The 20,608-nt window shown below is 43.8% G+C and overlaps 2 protein-coding genes across 3 annotated transcripts in view; one reads left to right on the forward strand and one right to left on the reverse strand.

The window, feature by feature from the left end:
* Window positions 1-1,685, forward strand: part of Cc2d1b (coiled-coil and C2 domain containing 1B) — a 15,748-nt gene extending 14,063 nt beyond the window's left edge. The window contains exons 24-25 of the mRNA XM_029540389.1: window positions 718-850; window positions 1,067-1,685. Of these exons, the coding sequence (XP_029396249.1) occupies window positions 718-846 (129 nt within the window). The 3' untranslated portion in view covers window positions 847-850; window positions 1,067-1,685. The remainder of the gene's footprint in view (window positions 1-717; window positions 851-1,066) is intronic.
* Window positions 1,686-6,667: 4,982 nt separating this feature from the next.
* The window catches only part of Zfyve9 (zinc finger FYVE-type containing 9), a 133,551-nt gene continuing 119,610 nt past the window's right edge, over window positions 6,668-20,608 (reverse strand). For both annotated transcript variants that reach the window (XM_021200452.2, XM_021200451.2), the window contains 4 exons: window positions 17,474-17,636; window positions 11,801-11,906; window positions 9,055-9,231; window positions 6,668-6,955 (listed from right to left, as the gene is read on the reverse strand). In XM_021200452.2, the coding sequence (XP_021056111.1) occupies window positions 6,794-6,955; window positions 9,055-9,231; window positions 11,801-11,906; window positions 17,474-17,636 (608 nt within the window). In that variant the 3' untranslated portion in view covers window positions 6,668-6,793. The remainder of the gene's footprint in view (window positions 6,956-9,054; window positions 9,232-11,800; window positions 11,907-17,473; window positions 17,637-20,608) is intronic.

Consider the following 20,608-nt stretch of genomic DNA (forward strand, 5'->3'; position numbering starts at 1 on the left):
ATGGTGGCTCACAGCCATCTGTAATGGGATCCAATGCCCTCTTCTGGTGTGTCTGGGGACAGCTACAGTGTACTCATATAAAGAAAATGAATAAATCTTTAAAAAAAAAAAAAAAAAGAACCTGCTTCTAACAAATGGAGAACAAGCCAGAGGAGAAGGACTTGTTAATTTCATATAAATTGTCCTCGGCAGAACCAGGTCCAGACAGACCTTTACAATACTTTTGGAAGCTGGAGCTTGCCTCTCCCTCGTGGAGTTGTCCTAAAGTGGGGCCTATTCTGAATTGCCTTGAGGGAGGTTCCAATCCCAAGCTTTTGTAGTAAGCTTTATTCATCTGGTTCCTTATCTGTTCCGAGGGGGCCATGGCCTGGGTTCTGCTTGTGATTGCTACCCACCCCTTTCTCTGTGGGCCACGTGTGAGTGTGTGGACTTCAGGCTGCCCCCTGAAGCCAGTGTTAATTCTAGAAGTTAGGGAAGATCAAGGGAAAACCAGGACAGAGTAATGGGTTTCGCATCTCCAGCCAGAGCACTGACACTTACCCAGATTTATAGGTTACGTAGAAGACATCGAGAGTAAGCAGTCTGCCACTTCCCGTATTGCAGGAAGAGGGCTGGGCTACACTGAAGCCGACACCCAGCACACTTCAGCTGCTCTGAGACCCTACCTGCCCCAGCCTGCCCTCTCAGTCACTCTCCATTTGTCTGTGGCTGTCACAGGTCTTGGATGGAAGAAAGCCCACTGGAGGGAAGCTGGAGGTGAAGGTGAGGCTTCGGGAACCTCTGAGCAGCCAGGATGTGCAGATGGTCACTGAGAACTGGCTGGTCCTGGAGCCTAGGGGCCTGTGAAGAGGTAGGTCGCCCTGCTAACACTTCCTTTTCACCCACTTGTGGGGAGAAAGCATTTGATTTTCTCCTGTCTGAAGGAAACTAAATGCAAAAGTGTTGGCAAGTGTTCGCCGGTTGTTTCTGAAGTTCCTCAGTAGACTTGGGGCAGGAAGGGAGCTTTTCAAGGCTAACTTGTCAGAATTTTTAAAATCCGGTTTCCTTTGTGCTTTTGCCTTGTGAGGTGGACATCCTTGGTAACGGTTCACTGACCCAGCTGGGCTGGCTGCAAGAGCCTGGTACGTGAGAGATGCTGCTACACACGCACCAAAGACCTGTTAACTAACCGTGGCTTGGGCTTTCCTCGTGCTGCCTCTCCTGGGCCTGCATGGAAGCAGGCCACAGCCTCCCGCCCTCCCATGTGGGTGAAGACAAGGATACCCCCATTGCTCTGTGCCATAGAGTCCTACTGTCCCATAACCTCTGCATAGTAATTGCGTACAGCTTAACCCAGCCCCTATTTGCACCATTTCTGGATGTGCCTTTCAAAGATGTAACTGTAGGGATGGGAGAACTCGAGGGTGATCGGAACCTCCCCTGTGTAGGGGAGGGACAGGATTCCGTGACTCCAGCTGGCCAGCGGTAGACTGTCCCGCTCAGCTGTTTTCCCCTCTGCCTGTGCCTTTGTTGCTGACGGCTGCTGCACTAGCCTTTCTGCCTCCCAGAGGACTCAGGAACAGGGAAGTTCCTTGGGTACTATTGGTGGGAAGTAAGGGAAGGTTCTCTTTGGTTTGGTCCATGTACCTAAGGTAAAAGACTGTTAATTGGGGAGAAAAAAAGAAGGGGAAAAAGAAAAACTATCAGTTTTATGTAGCCATTTTTATTTTAAAACTAGATCTAATTCACTGTAGGGACTTTATACTCTGAACAGTGTTAATTATCAAAGTCTTCAAATGCCCTGCTCTGTCACTTTATTTATTTATTTATTTATTTATTTATAGACAGGGTCTCTCTCTGTAACAGCCCTGGCAGTCCTGAAACTCTTTGTAGACCAGGCTGGCTTCAAATTAAGAGATCCACCTATCTCTGTTTTCTGAGTGCTGGGATTAAAGGCGTGTGCAACCACACCCAGCTTTCCTGTCACTTTAAAAGCAGAAGCAGTAATACCGTAAATCCACTGCACCTGTGCATTCTTCTTTTGAGAAGGCTTGTCATTGAGCTGATCACCTGGCTAATCCCTGTTTGTCCGAGTTCTACAGCTTTTGTAGTAAATGGAGAGAAATGAGGGGACAGATAGTTGCAACAGTGAATATTCACAAATGCATTATTTTAGATTTTATAAAAATCAGCATCCCAACTCTTTCCCATTTTAAAGCACTAAGTTCAGCAAAGTATCCCTCCAGATTTATTCTTTATTCCATATTTTTGGTTGTAGGAGGCAGGGTCTCACTCTATATCCTGGTTTTAACTCGCAGCAGTCCACCTGCCTCAGCATTCCTAGTGTTGGGATTATAGGCATGAGCATGTGCCAGCCTCCAGCCTGGCTTCCTCAAGGTGATTGCGAAGGCTCTGGCTGAAGTCAACACACTCAGCTGCTGGTCACTACACTGTTGCATAAGCAGCTCAGGGATGAGCTGCTCTGACTGTAGGAGATACCAGGGCTGGAGCTTATCCAATTGTTAGTGCTTAACAAGGTAGAAACTGATGGGACAAGTGATGTCCCAGAACACTCTGGCCAATCTTAGCGAACGTGAGTTCGCAATCTTTCATATGTAAGAGATTTAACGGTTATATCATGTATCAAGCAGTAATTTGCAATGAAAGGGTCTCTGCCTTCATTAAGGGACCTAGGGCAGAGAGGGAGAACTTGAAGAGGTTTTGGACCCACTGTATCTTTTTGACAGTTTGATCTGACTCCGATCCCCATTAGCCCTCGCATTTCTCATTTTTGCTCCTCTGATGGAAATGTTTGAGTTTTCTTTGACTTCAAGGATCTCCCTTTACAACTTGATCCCTTTCAGTCCACTGTATTGTTCTGCTTACTGAAAAACAACCTCAGGCTGAGGGAGGCCAATCAAGCCACCCACTGGACTTCGAGACATCTTAAAAGGTCTTTGTTGTAGGCAAGGAATGCATGGCTAGGGGGTAGGGGCCTGCATAAAGCCTCATTTTCTAAGACTTGATCAACCACAGTCACCAAACATTCACGGATATAACAGAACCAGGCACACGAAAATCCTTTTTTAAGTATTGCACTGCATGTCCTTTTTTTTTTTTTTTTTTTTTTTTTGATTTTTCAAGACAGGGTTTCTCTGTGTAATCCTGGCTGTCTTGGAACTCGCTCTGTAGACCAGGTTGGCCTCGAACTCAGAAATCCGCCTGTCCCTGCTTCCCAAGTGCTGGGATTAAAGGTGTGCCCCACCACTGCCCAGCTATTGTGTGTCCTTTTGAATTACTGAACTAAACAATACACACTTTATTTTAAAGTCAGGAAATAGATTTGTGCCTTTTCCCTTCTGTAGCACCACTTTAAAACCTGTGTGGTCCCGCTCCTAGTTATTTAGGCTTTTCTCCCATGGGTTTGTGGCATTCCCTAAAAGATCTTTGCACTAAGTGAGGTCAGCTGTTGTAAGTATACAACAAACCAGCTGGGCTGGGGCTGGCAGACGGAAGCCTGTACCTGGTCTAGTTCTGGTTCTTTTCTTCGCTGGCCTCTAAGATGGACATCAGCAGTCTTCTTAGTCTTGAATAAGACTTTAAAATCCCAAACAGTTAATCCCACACTCAATGCTGAGCAGATTACTTACTAGAAATACATAAAGTTTGGGGGCTGGAGAGATGACTCAGCAGTTAAGAGCTCTTCCAGAAGTCCTGAGTTCAATTCCCAGTAACCACATGGTGCCTCACAATCATCTGTAATGGAACCTGATGCCCTCTATTGGTGTATGTGAAGAGAGGAACAGTGTACTCACATAAAATAAATTAATTTAAAAAAGAGAAATACATTAAATGCATAATTATCTTTCAGATGGCCATAGGGAAATCTAACTTGAATTTGGGGCCCCCTAGCAGGACCCAGTGTAGATGGAGAAGATAGAGACGGAACTTAAACAACCCCAGCATTCTACCACCTTGAGTATGGAAGTAGCATATTCCTATAATCCCAGCACTTGGAAGGCTGAGGCAGCAGCGTCGGGAATTGAAGGTCTTCTTTGACTAGTCTGAGTTCGAGGTCAGCCTGGGCTACATGAGAGCCCACCTCAAAACACCAGGAAATACATTATACGATATATGCTTACAAATAAACTTAGTAAGCATACAACAGTTTTAAATACACGAATGCAATTCTGCTCTTCAGCGTAGATGCTCTGTATTTATCTTTTAGGGTTAAATCTAGAAAACCTGGCCTAATTAGGACTGGGACGTGTAAGCATTTCACCTTGTAAATTTCAGGGCACATATAAAACCAGAGCTCAAAAGAGAAGAAAGTGAGTATCCTTGGTGACTTAATTTCCCAGGATGATTTTACTATACATAAAGGATAGTTTATGAGTTAAGAATGGACCTGTCTGTATGGCTCCAGAGTTTGTTCCTTTATGGGAAGATTAAAAACCTTGCACGTCCTAGAAGATCCACGTCCAAGGCAAGGTACAGTTAGCTGGGCAGGAGGACTGGGCAGTTGCTGCACAAGTGCCCACCGTTTGAGGTATATTCAGACCAAGCTCAATATTAACACTACTGTGCCTCTCAGGTGCTTCCTGCTGTAGGTCTGTGGATGGCTCTAGACCTCTGCTCTTACAAGTTAGTGCTGTGCAGTGTTAAAGGGCACTTCTGAGGTTTTGTAACAATTGTAGAGAAAGGTCCAGGTCCTGGGTCTCTGACTTTCATCGGCACCTTTGAAGAGTGGTTACACAGTGTAATAACCCTCACCCACAGGATGGACACACACATTCTCCAAGGGCCGTGGGAGAGAGGTGGTGGCAGCCTACCACTGTCCCACAGGCCTGCATCTGAACCCAGGGGCGTTGTGAGTAAACTGCTTTCTCTGTGTGAGCCAGGCCTCCACTGACACCAGTATTAGCTGCCCTCAAGCAGGATATTAAAAACTAGAGAAAAATGCATTTGGCCTGTGATCAAAATAAATTTAACAAAGAAAATCAAGAGCGTACAAAGTTGAGTGTAATGGCACACAACTTTAATCCCAGCGCTTGGGAGCAGAGGCAGGCAGATCTCTGTGAGCTCCAGGCCAGCCAGTCAGTATCACATATATCTTCGGTGAACCAGATCTTTGTTTCCTGTACTCCAGTTAAAGGGCTGCTTGGAGATAGAGGGAGCAGGGTAAGTGCAAGATCAGCCTGGGGCTTCTTGTTAGGCTACACAGGAGGTTCAGACCTAAGTATGCCTTGAAAAGGATGCAGGAGCCAGCTTGAAGGTGTTTAGCGAACCCAAAGAAGAGATCACCGGAGTACAAGACTAAGACCGTAGAAGTCCACAGGACCAACATGAAAACTACATGAATAAAGGACGAAGGAAGGAGGGCTTATTTGTTTTGAGACTATTAAATCCAGCTCATAAAGAAAAGGTCATGCTGGAACTAGAAAGTCATTTTACAGCTGTCATAGTAAAAGATCAGTGCAGGCAAGAAAACATCAGTGGTGCTAAACCTAAGGGGAATTTTGAGGAGCAAGATCTTTGCATAGATTGAAAAGTTCTGCATATATTAGTCATTACTAAAAGGGTAAATACATAGGGAAACTGGACATGTTGAACAGATGATAATGAGCTTTGCCACTGTCTCTGAAAGGCAGATGGATATCAAGTGATTCTGGCCAAGAATTCAAACTCAAATGAGGTATTTTCTGCTAAAACCAAACAAAAATTCAGGATGTGAGGGCCAAAAAAAAAAAAAAAATTTCCATGCCACAAAGAGATAAAGCCAAGCCTAAAGTCATGTGCAACATCTGATCCTAAACTGGAAAGTTCTCTGTTGAAGAAAGGTTCCCAAAGGTTCTGGCAAGTGTGAGGTTAGAGCCTCCAGACACTGTGACTTGACTTATGTCCTGTTTGGGCAAGGAATGAACATTTACTATAAAGGATGAGGGGCTGTATTGTATGCACCTTAATCTGAAATATCTCAATTTAATAGAGGAGGGCAAAGATAAGCACTGACAAACCAAATGGGCAAAGTGCTAGTGTGTCAGTGTGTGTGTCCGTGGTGCTGTAGGAAAGTCAGTGTGTGAGCGTGTGTGTATGTGTGAGCGTGTGTGTGCATGGGGCTGTAGAAAAGGGGACACTTTTTTTTTTTTACATGTACAACTTTTCTGGAGTTTAAGAGATTTCTTAGTAAAATGTTCTTTAAAAATACTTCTAGTGTGTAGTAAATAACAATGCCCTGGGTGCCTGTTGCCAGCTGTCACTCAGCTTCTCTGTTCAAATGCCCTGGTTTATACTGAGTTACCTTCCCTGGCTAACAGACCAGAAGCCCCTTTGGTTTGATTCAGTTAGTAATCTGAACAAATAAACACGAATCTGAACATGACACACAGCTGGATGTAACCAGGATGGTCAGCAGGGCGGTCTTTTTATGCCAGTTCTGTACAGGAAGTGCAAAAGTGACGATTCATTGTTTATTTCCTTTCTGCCCCCCATTGTGACCTTGGTGATGGTAATCATAAGAGAGGAACAGAAGTCTTGTCTAGACAATAACAGAAGGGAGTTAGCTGCAGGGACAGCATATCTGTGTGCAGTAAGAAGCCGCCCGGTCTTCTTGGAGAATGCATACAAGACTTAGAATCATGGAACATCTGTCCCCCACCACCCTCCCCACCCCTTCTCCCCGAAGTCCTATTCCCACCCCATACCCTCCCTAGACAGTGTTAACAAAAAGCGTAATCTTCCAGCTTTAAAGTGCAAATGATTTGGATACGACTGCTGCTGCTGCAGGTCTGAACAGAAACAATGGAGTCCTCATCTATGCGATGTTTTCCAGAATATAGAAGATGAGTTCCATGACGACAGGGCCTTCGCTGAGCTGGCAGGCTCCTCCATGGATGACAGGCACCAAGGCACTGTCCAGATCGTTCATGTACTGCGAGGGGAGGGGCTGGCCATTGCTCCCTGCTTGATAGCCAACCTACCACAGAGAGAAAGGAATGACAGGTCACCAGGCAGGGATCTCTGCCGAGGGCTGAATCAAAGAGGCCAAGCAGGAAATACCACACCCTTTGCCATGACACACAGTGACAGTGCAAATTCTTCCCTTTCTTTTTATATCTTATATCTACCCTGGCCACTTGCCAGCTGTGAGACCTTTGGCTAGTCCCTTAATGTGCTAATGTGTGTTTCCTGGGAAGACAACTGGTGAGTCGGATGCTGGCTGTAAAGTTAGAGTGAAGCATATAACAAACAGCATTAACTCCAGTCTGTGCAGTCATCAGGGCACTGCATGTTCAGCAACTGAAAACAGAAATTCAAATATAAAAGGCCCTTTCCCCCAAGAGGCTCACAAATTTAGCAGAAAAATGCTTGCTATCCAACTGTCCAATGGGAGGGCCTCTCTCCAGATGCTGTCAGTGCTATATGAGATGGAAGCAGGTGCCTCAGGACTGTTACACAGGTAGAATTTTGATTTTTTTCTAACCTGCATTTTATGTATGTGCATGGGTGCATGCATGTACCATGGTACATGTGCCATGACATGCATATCGAGATCAGAGGACAATCTTAGGAGTCAGGGTTATGGGGACAACTTGTCAAGCTTGACAGCAGAATGGATGCCTTTACCCACTGAGCCATCTTGCCAGCCTGGTTTTTGTTATTGTTTTATTATTGTTGTCTTGCGACAGGATCTCATCTCAAACCTGATATGTGGTAGCCAAGGATGACCTTAAGTTTTTGTTCCTTCAGTCCCCACCTCTGAAATACTAAGTTTCCAGTGTACCCCACTGTGCTCAGGTTCTGTAGTACTGAGGACCAATTCCAGGGCTGCTAGGCAGGCATTCTACAATGAGCTACATCCCCAGCCCCAGATAAGCCCCTTGCAGCTTAAGACAAGACCTTAAGTGAAAGTAAATGCTGGCTGATGAAGCCTAGTGAGGAAATGAAGCCAGAGACAGAACCTTTTACCCTGCCCTGGTCAGCTATTTAAATTCTGCAATATAAAAAGCCAGATTTCCCCCATGGACTCAGGAAAGAAGCACCTCTGTGGCAGAATTAACTACTGACTCAGAGCCCACACTCATTTCTTCTTTAAAAAATAAACTTATTTTATTCTTTTTTTTTTTTTTTAAATGTGTGTGACTTTTGTCTGCATGTATGGATGTGCAACATGTATGTGCCTGGTGCCTAAGGAGGTCAGATCCCCTAGAACGGGAGTTAAGGACAGCTGTACACTACCATGTGGGTGCTGGGAACTGAACCAGTTGCTCTGCAGAGCAACATGTGCTCTCCATGCTCTATCCGTGAGCCACCTCTCCAGCCCCTCCCATACGCATTTCTAATGACTCGGCCCTGGCAAACTTGTAAGCATGCAATGTGGGACTAGTGGGACCTGCTATGGGGGCATGGACACAGGAGAGAGAGTCTAGGAAGAGGACCTGGGGTTTAGGAGGTGAGAACTGAATTATTAATACAAAGAGCACATAAAAACATCAAGCCAGGCACAGTGGCACACCTTTCATCTCAGCACTCAGGAGGCAGATGGGTGCATCTCTGTGGGTTCAAGGCCAGCCAGGACAACATAATGAGACCCTGTCTCAAAAATATAAAACAAAAAGAAAACAAGCAAAAGCCTGTCATTTCCAATGACAGGAAAATTGTTGGGGAGACAGCTCAAACTTCTCATTAAATGAAAATCCTGGCAGCAAAAAAAGTCTTACTAGGCAACGGCAACTGTAGAAGCCAGTCAGCAGGGGCTCAGTCCAGCTAAGTAGGAGGGCTACACTGGGGACACCTGGAACTGCCCCTAAGGGACTGTAGAGCAGAACCTCATGTTGGGAATGGGAATTTCAAAGGGTAGAGCACGCTCACCACAGTTGGCAAGAGCTCAGTTTCTCCCACAGCCTATAGTGAGAAGGAAGGCAACACCCTGGGATGCCTGCAGGTGAGGATGGTATGTGGTAGGCCAGGAGAGAATGGAACATCTAGAGGACTCAGGAAAAGCCAAATAAAAGAAACAAAAATAACACAGACACTTCTTCAGACGAACCAAAAGCTGCCCAAAATGCATCTTACCTGATCTGAGTCAAGTGTCACACGGAGTCCCAGTTTTGTCATCCCATCTTCTTTTAAAAGCTTCAAGTGGGGGCAGAGGGCGAGACAGAATGCCTTGGCGACATGCTCAGTCAGTCTGCTGTGATCTGCGGGGTCACTCAGGCAGTTATGGTGGTCATCATTTTCCAGGAAAAACACCTATCCACAAACAAAAGAGGTCCTCACCTTCCCAATTCCAAGTGCTGGGATTACAGTCTGAGCACCCATGTACCACCATGTGCAAATAAACTGTGTTCTAAAAGGCAATGCAGTATGTGGACTGTTTTCTTAGGAGGCCATAGGAGAGTCTAAAAGAGCAGTCATTGTAGACTGGAGAATCTAGCTCTTCACAGATTATTCAAGTGTATAAGGACAGAGGGCAGTGCCTGGGTGTAGGGCACATGCCTTTAATCCTAGCACTGAAGAGGCCTCAGGTAGGAAACCTCTGAGTTCCAAGCCAGCCAGCACTACATACTTAAGACCTTGTGTCAAAAGGAGAAAACGGACAAGCTGGGCATGGTGGTACATGCTTTCAATCCTAGCACTTAGGAAACAGAAACAGCCAGATCTCTGTGAAGACCCTCTACAGTATGACCTTATTGTATGACTGACTCTACAGGGGTCAGTCATACTACGAGGCCTTTCAAGGGTCTTAAAATTTTCTGGGTGTGGTAAAGTTCTTGCCTCATATGATGAAGGCCTAAGTTTGATTCCCTGGTAGCAGTGGCGCATGGCTCTAATGACAGCACTTGGGAGACACAGGCAGGTGGATCTTTGAAATCAAGGCCAGCCTGATCTACAGAAGTGACTATCAGGACACCAAAGCTACAGAGAAACCCTGTCTTGAAAACCTAGAATGAAAAAAAATGCTGAGCATGGTGATATGCTCTTGCAATCCCAGTACTAGGAAGGTGGAGACAGGGGACCCCTGGGGCTCACTGTCTAGCTTAATTGTTGAGCTATAGGCCAACAAAAGTGACTCCTGAGACTTTAATATATACTTATAGGCACTGTATATACTTATAGGCACTGTATATACTTATAGGCACTGTATATACTTATAGGCACTCATATGGCACAGGACACCTATGGAGTCAGTTCTCACCTTCCATCTTTTCATGCATTCTGGAAATCAAACTCAGATTGCCAGACTTTATGGTAAGGGTTTTCTGCCACTGAGCCTTCTCACCAGCTCACAGGTTTAGTTATAATTCTCAAATGACCTGCTTTCCCTCCCCTTCCTCTCTATGTAGCCCTGGCTGGCCTGGAGCACATTCCCACACTCTGGAGGGGTTAGACTGGCCACGGACTGGCAACAGTCTTCCTATCTTTGCCTTCTGAGTACTGCGATTACAGGCATGCATCACTGTATCTGGCTTTCTAAAAATTCCATAATGTCTATGTTGCCTCTGTGCATACAGAAGGCAACAGCTAGTCTTCTCTGGATGATATAAAAGATAAACAACATAAAGACAAAATTTAAAATGAAAACAAGTATAAATATACAATGTTTACATATTGTTATATACCAATTCCAGTATGCTGGTCCAAAAGGGGCTGTGCTAAATATATGGGGGCTGAACATGTAGCTCCATGGCAAAGCATTTACTCCAGGACTCCAGAACTCTTCCGTCTGCCCCCCCTGCCCCCCAACACACACACAAAACCTGCTGAGTCCATTTTCAGTTGCTCATATGTGCTTAGGGCTGACCACTTGAAACTGGATCACTTATAAGGAGGAGACTGAATCTCAGCTGCATTAACAGCTTACGCTCTTGGGCTAGAATCACCTTGTTAAATTTATCTGTCTACTTTGTCATGTCAACTGATGTCATCATGTGGGTCTCTTAGACAACCATATTGTTAAAATTCCATGGGCACAGCTTCCTTGTCATAAACAGAAGATAGTACCTCACAAAAAGGTGCTGGTCCTCTGACTCTTTAAGTATTTCTGCCCTTCTTCTGAGATTTTCCCAAGCCTTAGGGGTAGGGGTTGTGTTGCAGGATTTTAAAAACATTAACTGATGCAGGATGTTAGCAGTACCAGCTGGCCTCAAATCTGTGACCTCCCTAACCCTGCCTCCTAAGTGCCAGCGTTACAGGTGCGTGCAGGCACATCTGGCTAGTAGCCTAAGAGCTGGCAAGAGCTGGCTTTGAATTAGGAACTTGCCATTGCTTGTTTGCCTCTAATTTTTGATAAATCTTACTGTGTACTGGCCATCATTTGAAGACCAAGAGAGGTATAACTGTGAAGACAGCATGTTACCCTCAGCTTTCTGCAGACAGACACACCCTTCTTACACTGCAAAGCAAATTCATGAAAATGAGTGCATGAGACACTGCATAGTGTGGTAGGCTGCAGCTTTGGACTTTCTTTCCCAGTAAGCTAAGACATCAGCAGGAGTTAAATATAATACAAAAAGGAAAAGATTTTTTCATCAAAGAGAATTTTTTTCTTTAAACATTTTTATATGTACTTATTTTAATATGTATTTGTCACACAAGTGCCACTTAAAAGAGTGTCAGGAACTAAGAAGTCAATTTGTGGGAGTTGCTCCTTCCACCACGTGGGTCCCAAGGACTCCATTCAGACCTCCGGGCTTGATGGAAATGACTTTACCTACTGGACTAGCCTGCTGGCTCATTTTCCTTCTGAGTCAGCCCAGCATGGGCTTTTGGCTTAGCCAAGGCTACGCTGAGAGTAGGAAAACAATTCTCCTCTCCTTACCTCTGTCCATCTGATGACTTTTCCATTCGCTTTATACTCTGACCCATGGAATATTTTCACGTTTGTTATAGATTCCATGGACTTCCCATCTATAGGGCTCACCACGCTACAAGAGAGAAAAAGGAAGGAGAAAGCGTGTCACATTTTGGGGTACCTTGCTGAAGACATCAACAGCATAGACTCAGACAAGTCACAGACAAGACACATGTGGCAAGACACAGAATGCTCATGGCAAGGGCTATGCACTGAAACAATTCAAGCACACAATGAAAGGCAGCCACATAGCAGGAACCCATCTGCAGTTTACTGTAATGGAACAGGCTGCTCACTCACCCCTGCTCTTCTTCCATCACTTCTTCCTTTAATAAACGCATAGCTACTTACCCAGCCTGGTCTCCTACTTTGCTCCCGACTCTAGAACAATGTCCACCATGCTCCTCTTTGCATATCTGCCTTAGGAAGTGAGTCTGAAGGGAAGGGGTCTAGCATGCCATCAGTGGGTGCTGTATTTCAGACACTGACCATTACTTGGAACTTAGGAATCTACTGAGCATCTGCTAAGAACTACTTAAGGCTGGGAATTTGGTTCAGTGATAAGATGGCATGCTTACAAAGCAGAAGAGCTCAAGTTCATTCTCCATTAATGATATCAAATAAATGAGTGATGAATAAATAAAAGCTGGTTGACCCTGTGCCACAGCTCTCCGTACCCAAATCCCACCGGGAGAGAGCTGGTCTCCACGAGTGCTGACACACAGGCTTATAGGAGGGCAAGCCACAGTCAGAAATAGCAAGACCAGATAACACCAGAGATAACCAGATGGCGAGAGTCAAGGGCAAGAACATAAGCAACAGAAACCAAGGCTACCTGGCATCATCAGAACCCAGTTCTGCCACCACAGCAAGCCCTGGATACCCCAACACACCGGAAAAGCAAGACTCTGATTTAAAGTCACATCTCATGATAATGATGAAAAACTTTAAGAAGGACATAAATACCTCCCTTAAAGATATTTAAGAGAACACAGGCAAACAGGTAGAAGCCCTTAAAGAGGAAACACAAAAATCCCTTTAAAAATTACAGGAAAACACAATCAAATGGGCAAAGGAAATGAACAAAACCATCTAGGATCTAAAACTGGAAAAAGAAACAATAAAGAAATCACAAAGGGAGCCAATCCTGGGGAAAGAAAACTTAGGAAAAAGATCAGGAGTCATAGATGCAAGCACCACCAACAGAATATAAGAGATAGAAGAGAGAACCTCAGGTGCAGAAGATAACATTGACACAACAGTCAAAGAAAATGCAAAATGGAAATCCAGGACAAAAGAGTGAGTGAGTTCCAGGACAGCCAGGGCTACACAGAGAAACCCTGTCTCGAAAAAAACCAAAAACCAAAAACCAAAAACGAAAAACCAAAAAAAAAAAAAAAAAGTGAAGATTCCCAACTTAAAGGGCCAGTAAGTATCTTCAACAAAATTACAGAAGAAAACTTCCCTAACCTAAAGAAAGAGATGCTCATGAACATCTACAAGAAGCCTACAGAACTCCAAATAGACTGGACCAGAAAAGAAATTCTTCCTGTTACATAATAGTCAAAATAACAAATGCACAAAACAAAACAAAAAGAATTTTAAAAGCAGTAAGGGAAAAACATCAAGTAACATACAAAGGCAGACCTATCAGAATTACACCAGACTTCTCACCAGAGACTATGAAAGTCAGAAGATCCTGGGCAGATGTCATACAGACCCTAAGAGAACACAAATGCCAGCCCAGGCTACTATACCCAGCAAAATTCTCAATTACCATAGATGGAGAAACCAAAGTATTCCATGACATCCATGACAAAACCAAATTCACACAATATCTTTCCACAAATCCAGCCCTACAAAGGATAATAGATGGAAAACACCAACACAAGGAAGGAAACTACACCCTAGAAAAAGCAAAAAAGTAATCTTAACAAACCCAAAAGAAGATAGCCACACAAACATAATCCACCTCTAACAACAAAAATAACAGGAATCAACAATCACTATTCCTTAATATCTCTTAACATCAATGGACTCAATTCCTCAATAAAAAGACATAGACTAACAGACTGGATACATAAATAGGACCCAGCATTTAGATGCTCTAAGATCAAGAACTGACAAATGGCAATTGACTCCACTGGACTGAGGACCCAGCAATACCACTCCTGGAAAAATACCCAGAAGATGCTCCAATATGTAATAAGGACACATGCTTCACTATATTCATAGCAGCCATATTTATAATAGCCAGAAGTTGTAAAGAACCCAGATGTCCCTCAAGAGAGGAATGGATACAGAAAATGGGGTACATTTACACAATGGAGTACTACTCAGCTATTAAAAATAATATAAAATGAAATTCGCAGGCGAATGGATGGATCTAGAAAATAACATCCTGAGTGAGGTAACTCAGTCACAAATGAACACACATGGTATGCACTCACTGATGAGTGGGTATTAGGCAAAGAGGGTGGGATGCCCATGATACAACTCACAGACCACATGAAGCTCAAGAGGAAGGAAGACCAAAGAGTGGATGCTTCAGTCCTACTGAGAAGGGCAACAATATAATCAAGGGAAGTAGAGGGTGGGAGGGACTTGGGAGGAAAAGAGGAAGAAGAAGAATCAGGTATGGGAGGAGATGGAGGAGGTGTACAGAGGATCAGGAAATTGAACAGAGGTGTGTAGCAATGGGGGATGGGGAACTGGGGGTAGCAACCAGAAAGCTCCAGATGCCAGGAAAGCAAGACACCCCTGCCAGGACCCCACGGGAATGACATTAGCTGAAATAACCCACAAAGGGGAGGGAGAACCTGTCGAGACCATATCTAAAGGTTAGGCATGGCCCCCCAGTTGAGGGATGGGGCCACCCACCCATCTCCAAAATTTTAACCCAGAATTCCTCCTGTCTAAAGGAAATACAGGGACAAAGAGTAGAGCAGAGACTGAAGGAAAGGCCCTCACAAGACTGCCACACCTAGGGATCCATCCTACGTTCAGACACCAAACTCAGACACTACTGATGATGCCGAGAAGTACTTGCTGACAAGAGCCTGATACAGCTGTCTCCTGAGAGGATCTGCTAGATCCTGACCCATATAGATGTGGATGCTCGCAGCCAACCATTGGACTGAGTACAGGGACCCCAATGGAGGAGTTAGGGGAAGGACTGAAGGAGCTGTAGGGGCCTTATCTGGCATCAACAGGAGAGGAGGCCCTTGGTCCAGGGTAGAGGAAGGCTAGGGTGATGAGGCAGGAATGGGTAAGTGGTGCGGGAGCACCCTCATAGAAGCAGGGTAACGGGGGATGGGATAGGGGAGTTGCAGAGGGAAAACAGGGAGAGGGGATAACATTTGAAATGTAAAGAAATAAAACATCCAATTAAAAAAAAAAGAAAAAAGAACATTAAAAATAAAATAAAATAAAATGGGCATGGGGGGGGGTGGTTGCGGAGAGCTGTAGAGCCCGGGTGAAGAGACACAAGTGTTCATCTTCACAAATTCTCTTCAGTGCTGCGTTACCACTCTTAGATTCCTAAACAGAAGTTACTTTTGGCAGTTATTTCTCCCATGAAATATAACAAGTAAATTAAACATGTGGAGATACACATTTACTCTGAAAAGAACATACACTGATTGCTACAAAGATTCTAAACTCCTCTCAGCTATGTTTAAACCTATTTATGTTCTTGATTCTTTTTAGTTTGTTCAAGATAGGATCTCAGGCCCCCCTGCCTCTGCTTCCTGAGTGCTGGGGATAAAGGCATGTACCACCATGCCTGATCCTGTTCTTAATTCTCCACACATTCAGAGTTAAATTAGGGGCTAGCAAGATGGCTCAGCAGGTAAAGGTACTTGTGTACAGGTCTGGCCACTGAAGAGTTTGGTCCCCAGAACCTATATAAAGGTAAAGGAAAGAACCAACCCCACGAAGTTGTCATCTACACGTGAGCAAGCCTCTCGAATTCCCCAAATAAGCAAATGTGATAAACTTTTTTTTTTTTTTTTGAGACAGGGTTTCTCTGTGTAGCCCTGGTTGTCCTGGAACTCACTCTGTAGACCAGGCTGGCCTCGAACTCAGAAATCCACCTGCCTCTGCCTCCCAAGTGCTGGGATTATAGGCGTGCGCCACCACGCCCGGCTGTGATAAACATTTTAAAAGAGAAATCTAAACTAGGGAATGTAAGCAAGAAATACCAGAAGTTTTGTTGTATATGAAGAGAGAAATATACAACAGAGTTAGTATATAGGCGTTGGCCAGAGCCAACCTCACAGACTGGTACTGGGAACTCTGTGAGGAAGGCAGAGGGACTGATCCCAGGACATCTTGAGGAAGAGGGCAAGCTGACAGCAGCTCGTGCAAAGATCTGGGCAGGTGCACAGCTCTGCTCAAGGAAGAAGGCCAGTGTCCTGCTGAGCACTTGGGAGGCAGAGGCAAGAAGATTGCTTTGAATTTGAGTTCAACCTAGACTACATAGAGAATTCCAGACCAGCTTGGGCTACAGAGTAAGACCCTGTTTCAGGTCCTAAAAGTAACAAATGACTTTAATGCCTTTAGATTTCATCTTGAAAGACACTAGATACCACTGGCTGTCTCAACAGAGAAGTGACATCATGCTGGCAGAACAAGAGAAGGAAACCAGAGACAAGGAAGCATGCAGCTGCCCAGACTCTGATGGTGATAGTAGGGGTGGTGAGAGCCACTGTAGTTCGGGATGTATCCTGAAGTACAACAAACAGGATTTACTGTTAGGCTAATTGTGGGGCAAGAAAGAAAGAAAAGTATCAAAAATGAATCCAAGGTCTTGGTGTGAAGCAGCATGGAGTTGCCACGACCCAGGAAAAAATTTGGATTTAACGCCCAAGAAGATGGTTTTAAGTGAGAGCCTTGCTGAGTCTTAGTTTATGGTTCTGACTTATGGTTCAAATGTATTAGCAAAGATGCTTGATATCCAAAAGGCCACAGATCTACTCAACCAACTTTAGAAGACCTGCTTTTGTTTCAGTGCCTTAGCTTTCTCTCAAAAATACATACAGTGAATCCTTCACAGATCAAGTTAGGGGGCTGAAGAAGTGGTGCAGTGGCTAAAAGCATATGCTTGCTGAGAAACTGGGTCTGGTTCCCAGTATCCACGATAGGAGGTTCCCAACCACCTGTAATTCCAGATCCAGGGGATCTGAGATCTGTGTATCTGTGGGTACCCACAGTCATGTGTACAGTCAAATGCATATAACTTTTAAAAATGCTAAAAATAAGTATTTTTTTTTTAAAAAGATATTAAACTAGGGCTGAAGAGATGGCTCAGAGTTTAAGAGCAAAGATGATTGCTTTTCCAGAGATCCTGAGTTCAAATCCCAGCAACCACATGGTGGCTCACAACCATCTGTAATGGAATCTGATGCCCTCTTCTGGTGTGTCTGAAGACGGTGACAGTGTACTCCTATACGTAAAATAAATAATTCTTAAAAAAAAAAAAAAAAAAGGAAAAGAAATTGAGCTAAAATCCCAGAAATTACAAATCTGTGTTCTACATTCCTTTTTCATAGGCAGGCATCTAGTCAAATCTGAAGCAGCCGTGTGCACAGCAGACAAAGCCTGCAGCTGACTCCTGGTGGCTCTGAGGGTTACACTTACCCTTTGTTAACTGTCTTGTCATCGTCCACCCACTGGATGTGGATCTGTTCCTGTGGGTCCTCTGCATCCGCCTTCCCACAAGTGATGGTAAAGTCCTTCATCTCCCGCAGTGCCTGCCTCAAGGAGTCCATGTTCTCGGCAGTGATCTGGACCATGACTCCATCTAAGAGCATCAGCATGAAGGTGATTTTGATGCAAACAGCGCAAAGCCAGGGCAGGCAGAGGCTGGGACACAGTGCCTAGCGTCTCGCAGATTCTCTGATACTAAATATAAGCTTTGAAAGCCAACAGACACAGTTTTGAGCTGAAACTCTTACTGAAAGAGCTATGAGAGCAAACATGGAGGTTCACTCCACTTTAGAACTGCTGGCTTCCTTTTAGATCCCATTATGTGTTTCTTCTGAGATTGCTCAGAGGGAAAACTTACACATGACCGCATAGCCACTCTTCAGCCTCATAAAGAATTTTATTCCTGTTTGCCTTCTTGCAGTTACCACCCCCTGACTGTATGTATTGGCTTTTAAATCTTTCTGAACTTCTGCCGGGTATATGACTGTCCTGCAAATGTTTGTTTTAAAATGACTAAATTACAACAACAATAAAACAAAACAAAGTTTGACTAGGTTTGGTGGTACAGACCTTTCATATCAGTATTTGGGTTGTAAAGGTAGGAGGATCTACTTTGAAGCTAGCCTGGTCTACCTACATAAAGAGTTCTGGGCTAGCCAGGGCTACATAATGAGCCACTTTCACAAAAACACAAGCAAAAAACCAAACAAACAAAAATTCCTGTGGTGATTTGGGTGAAAATGGCCCCCTGGTTTATATATTTGTATGCTTAGGCCCCCTACTGATAAACTGGCTTTTTAAAAATATATATTTTTTAAAAATTTATTTTTTATGTATGTGAGTACACTGTCACTGTCTTCAGACATACCAGAAGAGTGAATTGCATCCCATTACTGATGGAATTGAACTCAGGACCTCTAGAAGAGCAGTCAGTGCTCTTAACTACTGAACCATCTTTCCATCCCTTAAATCTTATTTCTACTGTGTATGTATGACACATGCATGCTTGAGGGCAGACAAGTGTGTGAAACAGCACTCATGTGACAGAGAACAAATTGGGAAAGTTTGTTCTCTCTGTCTACCATGGTTCAAACTCAGGTCATCAGGCTTACAGCAAGGGCCAATACCCACTGAGACCTCTCACTGGCACAACAAGTTCTTTCCTCTCTGTTTTTAAAGATTTAAAAAATAAAATAAAATTATGTGTGTGTTGGGTGTGCACATTGTTGTATGTTGGGTGTGTATGTGTTGGATGTGTGTATTTGGTGTGTATGCATGCATATTTATGTGTGTAGTATGTGTGTGTTGGGTGGGTACTATGCATGTGACTAGCTAGACTCCAGGTGCCCATAGTGGACAGAAGCCCAGGATCTCCTGGATCTACAGTTATATGTCCTCTCCAGTTCTGCCCCCAACAATTTCTAAATCATTTTACTGTATATTTGGAATTGTGAGATTTGGGTGTAAGATATGTGGCTCTTCCTCACTGTTTCACTAAACATACCAAAAAAGATCAAAGTCGGTATGTATAAACATATGTAAAATTATCTATGGATGCCTATTGGGATCCATCTTTCAGAAAGGAATGGTTTTACTTAGGAAACAAAGGAGGATCAGGATTTCAGGATTTTCTCAGTTACATTCATATTGAGCTACATGAGACCTTGTCTCAAACAACTGAAGTTGGTGGCGAGGTTGGGAAGAGTGGGGAATGGATATGTTCAAGACACATTTTATATATGTGCATGGAATTGTCAACCAATAAATTTTAAAAATACTTTAAAAACTGATGGTATTAATTACATTTATTTACTTGAGGATATATGCAAATGACACGGTATACATGAGGTCAGTGGCCGACTTTCAGGAGTCAGTTCTCCCTCCACCATGTGAGTCCCAAGGATGGAACTCAGGCCGTCAGGCTTAGAAGCAGGCGTCTAGCTAAGCCTTGGAGTAAGCTGTGTAAATGAACATCTATCAGCCAAGCATGGTGGCACACTCCGCTGAGCCCAGCACTTGGAGGCTAAGGACTGAGAACCTTGAGTTCAATTCAAATTGTGCTTTATATCAAGTTCCAGGCTTGCCTGAACTACACAGTATGACTTATCTCAAAAAATAATAACAGTGTTGGAGAATGGCTCAGTGGTTAAACACACTTTTTGCTATTCCAGAGGAGCTGGGTTCAATTCCCAGCACCCACATAGTGGTTCAAAACCGCCTGAAACTGAAGATCTAGTAAATCTATTACTTTCCTATGAAGTCTCTGGGCCCTAGGCATGCACATGGTACACATACATAAACACAGTCCATACATGAAAAACAAATAAATAATCTTTAAAAAATAAGTAAGATTAAAATAATAATAATAAAACCTGAAAGACTTCCCTAAGATTAAAATAATAATAATAATAATAAAACCTGAAATACTTCCCCTGCTGGAGACCTACAATACCTTACAGCAGCAAAAGCTAGGCTTATGCTATGCCTTACCTGGGATGTTTACGTGACTAGATACTTTACAGCTCTATAACAGTCTCACAGACTGCCATTCTAGCATGCATGATGACTTAGGTGTGATTCCAAGGAACTCTAATACTAGGCACGGTGCTGGTGAGTACCTGTAATCCCACCATTTGGAAGGTAGAGACAGGAAGACCATACAACCATACAGAGGTCCAAGGTCATCCTTGGCTACACAGTGAATTCAAGGCCAACCTAAAAAGTACAGGAGACCCTGTAGTTTCATCTTGTTCAGTTTCCCCCTTGTTAAAATTAGTACTTTTTTTTTAATGTGCTGTAAACTTTTGTTTTCAAGCTTGATAGTTGCTTAAAGCAGGAATGTTTAATGTATTTTAAGGTAGTAACAATGTAGGGAAAAAATTTCTCAACAGAACACCAATGGCTTGTGCTGTAAAATCAAGAATTGACAAATGGGACCTCATGAAATTGCAAAGCTTCTGTAAGGCAAAAGACACTGGCAACAAGACAAAAAGGCCACCAACAGATTGGGAAAGGATTTTTACCAATACTAAATCTGATAGAGGACTAATATCCAATATATACAAA

Source organism: Mus pahari, chromosome 6 (genome assembly GCF_900095145.1).
Source record: "Mus pahari chromosome 6, PAHARI_EIJ_v1.1, whole genome shotgun sequence".
Taxonomy (NCBI): Eukaryota; Metazoa; Chordata; class Mammalia; order Rodentia; family Muridae; genus Mus; species Mus pahari.